The sequence below is a fragment of the Notamacropus eugenii genome, chromosome 5 (genome assembly GCF_028372415.1).
Source record: "Notamacropus eugenii isolate mMacEug1 chromosome 5, mMacEug1.pri_v2, whole genome shotgun sequence".
Lineage (NCBI taxonomy): Eukaryota > Metazoa > Chordata > Mammalia > Diprotodontia > Macropodidae > Notamacropus > Notamacropus eugenii.
The window spans coordinates 276500701-276512929 of NC_092876.1; the positions used below are offsets into that span (position 1 = coordinate 276500701).

The following is a 12229-nucleotide window of genomic DNA, read 5'->3' on the forward strand; positions in this document are numbered from 1 at the left end:
CTTCCAAGTGCCCAAAGAAACTTGCCTTTCGAGGCTTCTCTTGATTCTTATTTTGTACTTGAATCTTAAAGTTTCTGCTCATAAAATGGATCTTTAATACAATGGAGGACATCAAGAATGCTTTGATGTCCTCCACTGTATTAAAGATCCATTTTTTTCCATGTAGGAATAGACACAGCTTTGCAAGATGAGATATTCTTGCTTTTGTAACTATTAACAAAGATTTTCTCTCATTTACAGGAGAAGCTGCCAAGTCTTGATCTTGTGATTCTGACTGTAGTTCCTGATACTTGAACTTCTGTCTTTCTGACCACCTATAATCTAATGTGGACTCTCTAGAGTTTGACTACAGTGTTCCTACAACTTTGGGGTTTCCCTTTCAATAGATGATGGAGGGAAGTCTTTCCATTTTCACTCTACCCTCCAGTTCTAATAGATCTGGACATTATTCACTTATGAATTCTTGAAACAGTGTCCACAAGTTTTTAAATCATGCTTTTCAAGGAATCCAATGATTTAAAAATTATTTCTCCTTGACCTGCTTTCCAATACTTGGAATCCCTTCCTTCCTTACCCTTGCCTCCTTGGGTACAATCTACTACAAGAAGTCTTTCATGATGTACACATCACCTCCTTTCTAACCCCATTAGTAGCATTCTCTCTCACCTCAAATTATCCTCTATCTACTTATTGGTGGACATTCTTCTTCAACAAACTTTTTTAGGATAAAGACTGTTAGTTGGTACTAATAAATAATAAATAATGTTGTTCTCAGGTTTAACTCCATCACAGACTTGCTATGTGGGCTTTGAGAACTTTTTCCCTCAGTAACCTTATCTGTAAAATGGGGGGGGGGGGGGAAGAATAGATAATCTCCACAGTACGTTCCAGTTCTGGTTTTCTATGGTCCTATGTAGGAGTAGCTGAATAAATACTACATAAAAAGACTCATGCATAACCAGCAGGCTTCTCATACTTGGAACTAGTTATAGCTAAATATAGGAGTTTATTTTGACTACACAAACTATATTTGTTACAAGGGTCTTATTTTTCTTTTTTTTAATGAGGGAGAGAAGACATGGAGGAGAGAAAATAATCTTTAATTTTAAAAAATTAAAAATTATATCTAGTACATGGATCCAGGAACTGTATGCAACCCTTTCTCAAATTCATGATCAGTACAAAACTTTTCATCAAAAAATCAGGTTCTTGTCCCACCCCTGGTCTGACACACCAAGCTCAAAAGTCTTACTATCACATTGAGTGAAGCTTTCCTTACAGAATTCTTTGTATCCTACATCCTTATAGCTGTCCCCATTTTAGAGTCCTAATCAACAACTGCTTGAGGGAGTGGCCCCGGTTAAGTATCTTAACCCTCTATGGGCCTCACAGATTCTCTATCTGAAAAATAGTGTTAATAATACCTATTCTGCCTACCTCACAAGGACACTGTAAGAGTCAATGAGACCACATATGTGAAAAACAAGGGAAATGATATCTCTGCCTATCTTCCCTGTTCTCTTGTGATTTACCCAATATAATTATAATTACAACTAACCCTCTAGAACTCAGATCACCAGATGAACTGGCCAGGGAAGGGAACATAGGGATTTTCAAAGTCAAGGTCCCTCAAATTGTCCACATGGACATTGCAAAGGCTTTTAGATCTGAGATGATTTCTACTATCCATCTTCTTCCTGAACCTAATTAAAATAATATGTGTACATTATTACATAATTATATGTTATAAAAGGCAGGATGACATAATGAATAAAAAATCTGGTCTCAGAATCAGAACTCGGTTCAAGTCCTATCTATCAAACACATACTGTGTGACCCTTCACAAATCATTTAACCCCTTAATGCCCCTAGACAATTCCCTAAAACTATAAATTGCAGAATGGGCCCTAATTTATATTGGAAAAGGGGAGTTTCCTCCCTATACCAATGAAATCAGGTCTGTATATAACACAAAAATAAAATTAAAAATAAATTGTATATATAGTATATATGTCATATATACTATATATATAATATTACATATAGTATATTATATATAATATATAGGTAGGTAGCTATAGATATAAAATATACATAATGAGTACCACACACAGAAAGTAAAATTATATTAAACTGAAGGATCCTTGCATATAGCTGAAATGAAGCATCCACTTGTGTTCTGGGTAACATAGCAACCACAGCATTAAAGGACCCTCTACATACAGTACCAAGTTGTCAATGTGTCAGATGTATATAATCCAAAGAAATTCCCCTTATTTTCAGCAGAGTCCCTGAAACGGGGCTAACATCCAGCCCTTGGACACTTTAAAGAGGAAAAGCCAAGGAAAGAAATGCACTCAAGTGCAACAGGTAAGAATACAACAAATGAGAAAACCAGTGAGATTTCATCTGGGCTCTGTTCCAAGGGACAAGGTGGCTTCTGCCCACGAATATATATTTCTGGCACCAAGTCAAGTGGATACAGTGACCAGGACAATACCATGTCACTTTGAGAAAAATAGGAACCACAGTATCACAAGGATATGTTTTCAGCACTGGCTATATATCAGGCAAGCAAAAAAGATAATATTTCTACCCACTCTGCCCTGTCATTGTGTGCTATTTCTGATCTACTCTCCACTTACCTGCAGTTTCTCCAGGTGAGCCAACAGCAGACGCCACCTCCCACAGGCAGGACAAAAGGAAGCATAAATACGCCCAACACAACACCAAGGCCCCAGACCTCCCTCCTTCCAAATAAGGACAATGTACTTACATCACTGCTCTTAGGCCCCAACAGTGCCAGGCTGTCTCTGGCTAATGCCACAATCACGTTGCTCTTTTCTCCAGCCCAGTGTACCACCATCTGATTATGGGAGTCATTCAGGCTCACCTGAAACAGATTGAGTCACCAGAAGAATTAGCCAGGGTGACAGATACAGGAAATATGGACCCATCCTTTTCCTCCCCCCGCCCCCCAGGGAATTTCAAGGGCTCTTAGGTTTGAAGGTTTGAAAGCCTGCTTGTGGGGTTTTTTTGAGCATATCCACACCACATGCCCAATTCCCCAGAATAAATTTCTCTAGGAAAAAAACAAACTGGTTCCCCTCAAAAGATCATTTTAAGGTTAAATCTTGATCACATACAGGTAAATATTCACAATGAGGCAACTCTTGTCCGTAAGTCCCTGTTGACATCAATTACTGTGCTTACTTGTGTCTTTTGTGGACATCATCCCACCCTCTGCTTACTCCTTCCTTGTTGTACATGTGACACATACATAACAAGCAGTTTAACTTAACCAAATGTTGGCAATTCCTTCACATTTGCCCAACCACCCTACCTCAGTGTGATTATAAAGGCAGTAAGCTTTGGCAGGATATCAGGCTGACGTTCTGCTAAGGTGTCTAAGGATTGGTGCTGTTTATTCCCAGCATCCAACAGGAAACAGAGAAGTTTGGTGTAAGTCTAGAATTCTTTGTTTGATGTGTTGAGGCAAAAAGGATAGCCGTGTTTAAATGTAAACAGAAAAACACAAGAGAAATGCCTCCCTGGTTATTATCCTATCCCCTATATTTGTGTGGAAAATCAAGAGTTGGTAATACTTTCTAAAATTCTCTAGAATTCCAAAAGTTTAAAGGTATAAAGAGCTTCTGAGGTCACCAGGTCAATCCTCTCATTCTAGAGATAAAAAAACTGGAGCTCAGAGGAGTTCAAGTCAGTTGTCCAAAGTAGTGAATTCTCTATAACTGAAGATGTTTGAAGGATGGTGAATAACTTATTGGGGATACTTCCCCACCCTGGATCAGGATGTGAGAAACAGAAACATAGCTGAACACTATCAGTAGTATGTGAACCACTAGTGTTACACAACACACAAAAAGCTTTTTTAAAAATCTGTTTAGTGATCATACATTGGTCTCAATATTTGTTCTGGTCCTTAGAATCTAAGCAACCCACACAAGGATCCCAAGAATGCATATCTGCCCATAAGTCGGCACTGTTTTGAAGTCAGGAAGACAAAGTGAGGCAGAGGCCTTTAAAAATGCACCAAGCTACACCACCTCACACCTATCAGATTGGCTATTATGAGAGAAAAGGAAAATGGTCAATGTTGGAGAAGATGTGGGAAAACTGGGACACTGATTTATCGCTGGTGGAGTTGTGAACTGATCCAACCATTCTGAGGAGTAATTTGGAACTATCCCCAAAGGGCTATAAAACTGTGCATAACCTTTGATCGATCAATACCACTACTAGATCTGTATCCCAAAGAGATCATAAAAATGGGAAAAGGACCTACATGTACAAAAATGTTTATAGCAGCTCTTTTTTGTGGTAGCCCAGAATTGGGAATCCAGAGGATGCCCATCGATTGGGGAATGGCTGAACAAGTTGTGGTATATGAATGCAATGGAATACTACTGTGCTATAAGAAATGATGAGCAGGTAGATTTCAGAAAAATTTGAAAAGACTTACATGAACTGATACTGAGTGAAGTGAGTAGAACCAGGAGAATACTGTACAAAGTAACAATACCACTGTGCAATGATCAACTATGATTGATTTAGCTCTTCTCAGAAATACAATGATCCAAGACAATTTCAAAAGACTTATGACGGAAAATGCTGTCCATATCCAGAGAAAGAACTATGGAGTCTGAAGGCAGATTGAAGCGTATTATTTTCATTCTGGGTTTTTTTTTTACTTTTCTCTTTTGTTCAATTTCTTCTTCCACAACGTGACTAATGTGGAAATATGTTCATGACTGCACATAAATAGCGTATATCAGATCACTTGCGGTCTTGGCAAAAGGGAAGGGAGGAGAGAAAAATCTGAAATTCAAAATCTTATAAAAATGAATGTTGAAATCTATCTTTACATGTAATTGGAAAAAAACAAAATACTATTTGCAAAAAAAGAAATGTATCCAGTTAAGGTAAGCAAACTCAAGGCATGTAATAATGTACCAATAATGAGTAAGCTAGGTGAGGACCAACACAAGGTTTAGGAGAATCCCTTTGGAGTCCCACAGGCTATATTTATGAACTTCTCATTCTAGCTGTTTGTCTACAGGTGGCATCCTCCCATCTTCACCACTACCCTCACACTGCAGAAAGTGTCCTTATCTAACCAGACTGCACCAGGGTCAGACTAGATAGTTTCTAAGGTTCTTCTACCTCAAAGATTTTAAAGTCACACATCTACTAGGTGGCGAATCCAAAATGAGAATCTATACTTCCCATCAGTCTAGGACAGAGGTTCTCCAACTTTTCAGTCTCAAGGACCCTTTTACACTCTTAAAAATTACGGAAAATCCCTCAAAGTACTGTTCCTTATTTTGATTTTATCTATAGATATTTACCATATTAGAAGTTTTAAAATCTTAAGATTATCATGAAAATAGTTTTGACCTCATAAAACTCCTAAAAGGATCTCAGAGAACCTCTGGTGTCCCCAGATCATACCTAATCTAAGATATAGGGCTCAAAAAAAGATGTTTTGGTGCCCAGTGATCATGTTTCTAGGTGATGCTGATTTTTAGTGCCCAAGACTCCTAATCCTCTCACTTTCAGGCCCGAAACTGAATATATGTCTCTGAAATACACAAAGTTTTCTGAATCTAAGTGACCATCTACTACCCTACCCTACATGGTTTTACTCCCTAGTCCCAAAATCTCATTAGAAATTATCACTGTTGGCTAGACCTCCTTTGTGAGAACATCACTTCTTGACTGATGTCAAGAGTGAAGTAAAACTTCAGCCTAAGTGGAGCTACTCTTTAAGGGTTTTGTTTTTGGGTTATTTTGTTTTTGCTTTGGTTTGGTTTTTTCTCTTTTCGTTGTTCTTAGAAATCCTACTGTCAAAATATAAGCAACACCAAGTCTTTGCTTCTCCTCTACTTCCCCTCCCCCTACCTAGTTCTTCCCACCTCCTTCTCCTTAAGGTGTTCTCAGATGTCACAAAGGATAAGAGAAACACCTGCAAAAAGAACTTGGCAGGCAGAGTGACAGAAGAGCTAATCTTTAACTATTTTACTTTGAGACAGCACCTGCATCAAAGTAGATCCAAGATCTCAAGCACTTTATTTTGCAAATGTCTGGTATAAAGTGTGGTTGTATTACTTTTTTCAAAAAAGAGAAAAAGATCTTCAAAATGTTTTGGAAGGTGTATCATTCTAAAATTTGCCTTCCCACCACTACTTAAGATCTCACGTAAGTGACAACAGGATGGAACAAAGTGAAAATGCCAAGGGGAAACCAGAGCCCTGGAGGAATCGGGGCACCTTTCCAAGCACTAAGGTTCATTATCACTTCCTGAAGCTTAATCTCCTCCCCAGTAGGAGTAACATGCAGATGAAAGTGGAACAGGAAATATGTAAGTATAGGAGTCTAAGAGTTACAATGGTTTGCACAAGCATCCATATATCTCTCCTTAGATGTCAAGGTTATGACTAGAATATTAGTGCTAATAGATAATACTTATTTAGCACCTTAAAGTGTGCAAAAATGACTTCCTCACATAGAAGACAGGGAGGTGGGTCTTGTGAGTCTTATTATCCCCATTTAAAAAGCAGAAGAGGACACCTCTATGTGGAGAACTAAGGGCCTTGCCATGGTCACACATCAAGTATCCAAAGCAGAATTCAAACCTAGGTTTCCTGATTCCAAATCCAGGATATTCTCCACTATGCCTCACTGCCTCTTAGCACTAGGAAGAATCAATCAAATAATCAATAAGCATTTATTAAATGCTGATCATCTGCCAAGCTCTGTGCTAGGTATTGGATACAAGGGCTGAAATGAGACAATCTCTGTTCTCAAGGGACTTATCTAGGAGACATGTACATATGGGGAACTTAGTTTCCTCACCCAGCTGCACTCCTGCCTCTCCTCCCACAATGTGTCTACAATGCCCCCCTGCCAAGCACCTTCACATCCCTCCCCATTTCACTTCCCAGCCTCTTTCTAATGAGTCCTCTAGCCCCTCCTTAAGGGCAGGAGCTATTTTTCTACCAGTTTGCATTTATATTCCCACTGCTTAACACAGTTCCTCAGACAGTTGTTTCAGTTGCGTCCGACTCTTTGTGACTCCATTTAGGATTTTCTTGGCAAAGATCATGGGGTGGTTTTCCTTTTCCAGCTCTTTTACCGATGAGGAAATGGAGACAACAGGGTTAATAAGTAACTTGCCCAGGATTACACAGGTAGTACGGTAGTACATAATATGAGTTCAATAAATGCTTGTTGATTTGACTTAACTCGATATAAGAATGTGCAAAAACTACATAAAATAAATACAAGGTAACTGAAGGGAGGAGAGGATGAATAAGAAGGAAGAGGGAATTGTGACTAAAAATGATCTCCAGTAAACGTAATAAATATGACAAATAAAATAAATCTCTAGTAAACATAAAAAACAGATATATCTGTGTGTTGTGTGTATGTGTACATTTGTTACAAGGTCTTTTTTTTTAATGAGGGGAGGGATTGAAAGGAGAGAGTGGACAGGGATAGGATAATGCAAAAAAAAGAAAAGACAGTTAGCAAAGCACTTTTTTATGCACAGAAGAGAGCTAAGGCTGGCAAGAGCCACAGACAAGTAGGACTTAACTTTAAAAAAATCTGTTGAATTTATTACATATTTCAAAGAAAGAAACCTGTAGAGATTCACAATTTAATGGACAATCCTCTTCTGTTATACTATGTATATGGAAGTACCATTTTCTTTGGTGTTTGAGTTTAGAATAAAAATAAACATGATAGAGGTCTAGCCACACAGGTACAAGATTATTCTTGATCTGCCTAAAGAAAACATTGAGTTTTCAAGTTTGACAACCTCAAAGATGGCTTATCCCCCCCCAAAAAAAATGGTAACCAAGGGACTGAGGAAAGTAAAATGGCTCTTCAAGGATACAGAGCTTTCCTTGACAAGAGACTAGGAAAAAAACAGGAATGGTTCCTAAGAGAACCAGCTAAAGTCTTCCCAGCTCAGAGGAAATATGGGGCGTGAGTGTCAAGAGGAACAAAAGGAATGGGGTGCTGAACTGCTGAGTGAGATTGGATAAGAAGCATGGAATTTTAGCAAGATGAAACCATTATTTTAAAATAACTTCAGTATGGTGATCCTTTCATTTCCAACAGCAGGCTGCAACAAGGCAGTGAGTCCCAAACTGGTATTAGTGAGAATCCTTGGACAGGCAGTGCCTCACACCCAAGCAAATATAACCCCTTAGATTGCTGGGACTTCAGTAAGCAACACATCCTGACCACATGAACAGTGAGTACCCTGCTGCACAATTAGGGGTGAGTCACCACTAATCTTCAAGGCAAGGCTCTTCTCTTTTATTGCTGTACCTTTTGGGATTGTGCATCTATCTATTCAGGGTCCCATCCCTCAAATACACAAAACCAAAAAGGCACAGGAATCAATCCCTAAGGGGGAAAAAAAAGAGTACAGAGGATGAGAGGCCACAGGACTTAAGTCTGATGCTAGCTGGAAGAGCTCTCTCTGTGATCTTCCCCAGGTCCCTGGTTACCAAGAAAAGAAAGTATCACCACCACCCCCAATCCATAGAGGCAATCCATCATTAAAACCCCCTCGTTAAAAAACTGCTTCAGTTTGTTTATTTTCCTTCTTGGTCCTAAAGACTTCCCTTTGACTCTTCCTCCTCCTTCCCACGGCCCTCTCCTGACTCAGTCTCTACCTTCAAAACCCTGCAAGGTAAAAGCCCACCAAGTCCTGGGGACCTGCCCTACCAGTCCTGCCCAAACTTCATGAGCAGCTCTGAGGGCAGGGATGGAATGAGGGAAACATAAAAATTGTAATAACGATCACCACTAACATTTATGTATCACCTATCATGTGCTAGGCACTGCACTAAGTACTTTATACAGAGGAGGGAAATAAAGAGGGAGACGGGTTTCTATTCTGAGGTGTGTATTTAGAGGGTGGAAGGCACCCCTGTTAGGCAGCTAGGTGGCACACTGGACAAAATGCCAGGTCTGGAGTCAGGAAGGCTTGAGTTCAAATCCAGACCTCGGACACTTACCAGCTGTGTGACGTAGAATTAACAGGAACCTTGTTTAATACCTCCATTCTACATGTGAGGGGATTAGCTCCTAGGATGACTTGCCCATAGTTACCCAAGGAGTAAGCATCAGGGCTAAGATTTGAAACAAATCTTTCACTCCAGAGCGAATACTCTTTCCCATATATAATGTTGCCTCCTTCCATGGTCATGAAAGGACCAGGAGGTCATCACTGAGCCTAGTGGGCATAAAGGACCTTCTCTGTAGAGTTCCTAGGAGTAACAGGGATTTGAATGAGACTTCATGCTAGGGCCTAGCATGTTCCACCACCTCACCTGAGATGATAAAGAAGATGAAAAGCAGCCCCTTCCTCATAAACAAACTTGGCTCTCCTAGGACATTCTGTGCCTCCTCCACCAAAAGAGAGGTCTCTACTCATCACACAGTAGAAGGCAGAGGCAATAAGAGAATCCTGGGTCTGGATAAGCTTTCAAGATGGCTTCTGGTCCCTACTATCCCTGCCTCCAGGCAAGAACCACACCTCAACTAGCTGAGGAAGAGCCTGGCCTGTTTGTCTTGAAGAACTCCACCAAGGAAGGGTCCCCAGTTTGACACAAACGAGCACCTGCTCCAGCATGGAGAAGCCCCCACTGGCAGGAAATACTGCTAGTGTCAATTCTAAATGCATTATGCTACCAAAGCGTCCTGCTGGAGCGAGTCACCATGGAGACAGAGGGTTAGAACATTGGCCAAATAAATCCATCAAAGAGAAATCCAATTCATTCAGAGTTTCAGGGTCAGTACAACCCTTCCAATCCCCAGCTGTACAGACCCCCTACTAACTACAGGTGTCCATTTAAACAGCACACAATAATCATGACCATATGCCCCTCACCACATTCGTATCCTTTTATCCCCCAGATTAATTCTGCACTCTTATGTATTCTCTCTTGGTCTAGACAGCTAGCTGCTCCTCAGTATAAATTTGCTCTCCCCTTCTCCCTCCCCCCTCCATGAGCTGGAACAAGTTTCATTTTTCACGCCTAAAACACAGTCCTCCGTTCATCTCCATCAGACAAAACTGTCTCTTCCTTTAAGGATTTATTTAGCTATCACCTCCTCCATGAAGTGTTTCCTGCTCCATTTACTCCTCTCTTCCAGCTGATGCTGATCTTTCTCTCTCCTCAGATTTTCCTAGGACACAGTCTAAATTCCTCTTTTGCCCTACCAGTCTACTTTGTATTACAGGAGGAACATGCTATTGTTAAAAAAAAAAAAATGTTTTTTTAATACTGACTCTGAGTCAGAGGAGTTAGATCTAAATCCTGCCTCTGACACTAGCTGTATGATTATAAGCAAATTGCTTTCCCCCATGGGGCCTCAGTTTCCTTAACTGCAAAATGCAGATTACATAATTCCTATAGAGCCTACCTTACAAAGCTGTTGTGAGGCTTAAATGAGATAACTGTAAGGAAAGCACTTTGCAAATGTTAAAGTGCTATATAAATATCATTATAGTTATTTGTGTCATATCTCCCAGGTGACTTATAAATTCTCAGAGAGCTAGAGCTGCATTATTTTTCATCTCTGGGTCCCCAGCACTGAGTACACAGTTCCTTCCTGAGAACATAACAAATATATAGGAATGGGAACTGAACTTGTGATTTCTTCAGCATCAGAAACTCTCAGACGAGGAAGCTGCCTCTACTAACGAAGGCTGCCGCCTTTTCTGCAATTTACAGCTTTTGAGAGAACAGACACTGAACAGCGAAGTCACTTGCCCAGGACCTGAAAGCCCAGTAAGTATGTGTCAGAGGAGAGACTGGAACCCAGGTTTTCCTAACTCCAAGACCAGCTTTCCACGCACAGTCTAGTCTAGCACGCAGGGCTTCTGACAAAAGCAAATGACACAAACTAGTCTCATATCCCTCCCTGGAAGTTACAATCATCTTCCTTCCCCGTAGATAAACTGAGCTCTGAGAGGACACACTATTTGGCATCAGTAATATCCAGAGTCAAAGACTCACTGCCTCTAAATCTGCAGACTTGAGGTTAGTAAAAATAGGAGGAAGAGGGCAAGAGCACTGATTTTCTAGAAGTCATGTAAGAAAAGTCAACGGGAACAGTCACTCTATCTTTCTGTGGCTATTTCTTCAGCTGTAAAATGAGAAGTCTAGCTCTGACATCCTGTAATATTATGAGAAAAGCTTGGAGAATTTAAAAACCATTCTCATTCTTATTTGACTTCTTTAAAGAAACTGGGGGTAGGGGGTACACGTCAGACCTGGTACAAAGGAGATTAAAACAAGACCCTGACAACAGCAGTGAGTTTGGAGGAGGACAACCCTGGGTCAGACCCTATCTATGCCACCTTAGGCAAATCGCTTAATTTCTTCATTTCTCTAACCCTATAATCCTATGATCTCAAGGGGTCGCTCATCTGAGATTCCTTTTGGGACTAACTTCCTTCATGGATTAGGCCACAGATAGCTCCCTCTCTTTCTTTTTGCCTTTCTTTTTTTCACACTGGTAAAATCCATGGGTTAGGATGAACAAGGGGTGATCAGCATGTGGTCTTTCAAGAGTTAATGGAAAGAAGAAAAAAGACAAATTCTTGCTCACTTTTCAATATTGTTTTCAATTTCCCAGAGGTACAATTCAACATTCTGCATGAAAAACAAACAGATGAAAACTGAATTTTTTTAATGTTAAAGGAGGGTGAAGGAGGAGACAAACTCTGTCTCATCTGTGAGCAGAAAGCTGACAGCAAAGGCCTGAGGATACTGAACTCGGCTCTCAGGGCAGACTTGTGTCCTCCACCTGACAGCGGCATAGCAGGGCTTGGTTCAAACCATCCATTTCCATTAGCACAACCTAAATGCTAGGTCTCCAAATCACCCCATGTGCTCGCTAAATTTAGTAAATTCATTATTCTCAAGAGCCCAAATCTAGTTTAAGGGATCCCTGCAGAGACCCTATGTTCATCTACTCTGACCTCTCTCACTTATGCTTTTAATATGGTCTCAATATGATTCACAAAACTTATTAGCTCTCCCTTCACCTCTCCTCCCTGGGACTGAAGCAGCTGATCAAGACTTTCTGGCCACTAAGCAGAAAAGGAAAAGGATAGGGAACTGATTTTTCTTAGACTAATATTACTTCAGGTAAAAGACCTGGGTGGAACCTATTTGTAAGT

The 12229-nt window shown here is 40.3% G+C and overlaps 1 protein-coding gene across 1 annotated transcript in view; it reads right to left on the reverse strand.

Annotated features, from left to right (window-relative positions):
• SORL1 (sortilin related receptor 1) overlaps positions 1 to 12229 on the reverse strand; it is a 224599-nt gene that overhangs the window by 187931 nt on the left and 24439 nt on the right. Inside the window, exon 2 of the mRNA XM_072612918.1 lies at positions 2777 to 2893. Within this exon, the coding sequence (XP_072469019.1) occupies positions 2777 to 2893 (117 nt within the window). The remainder of the gene's footprint in view (positions 1 to 2776; positions 2894 to 12229) is intronic.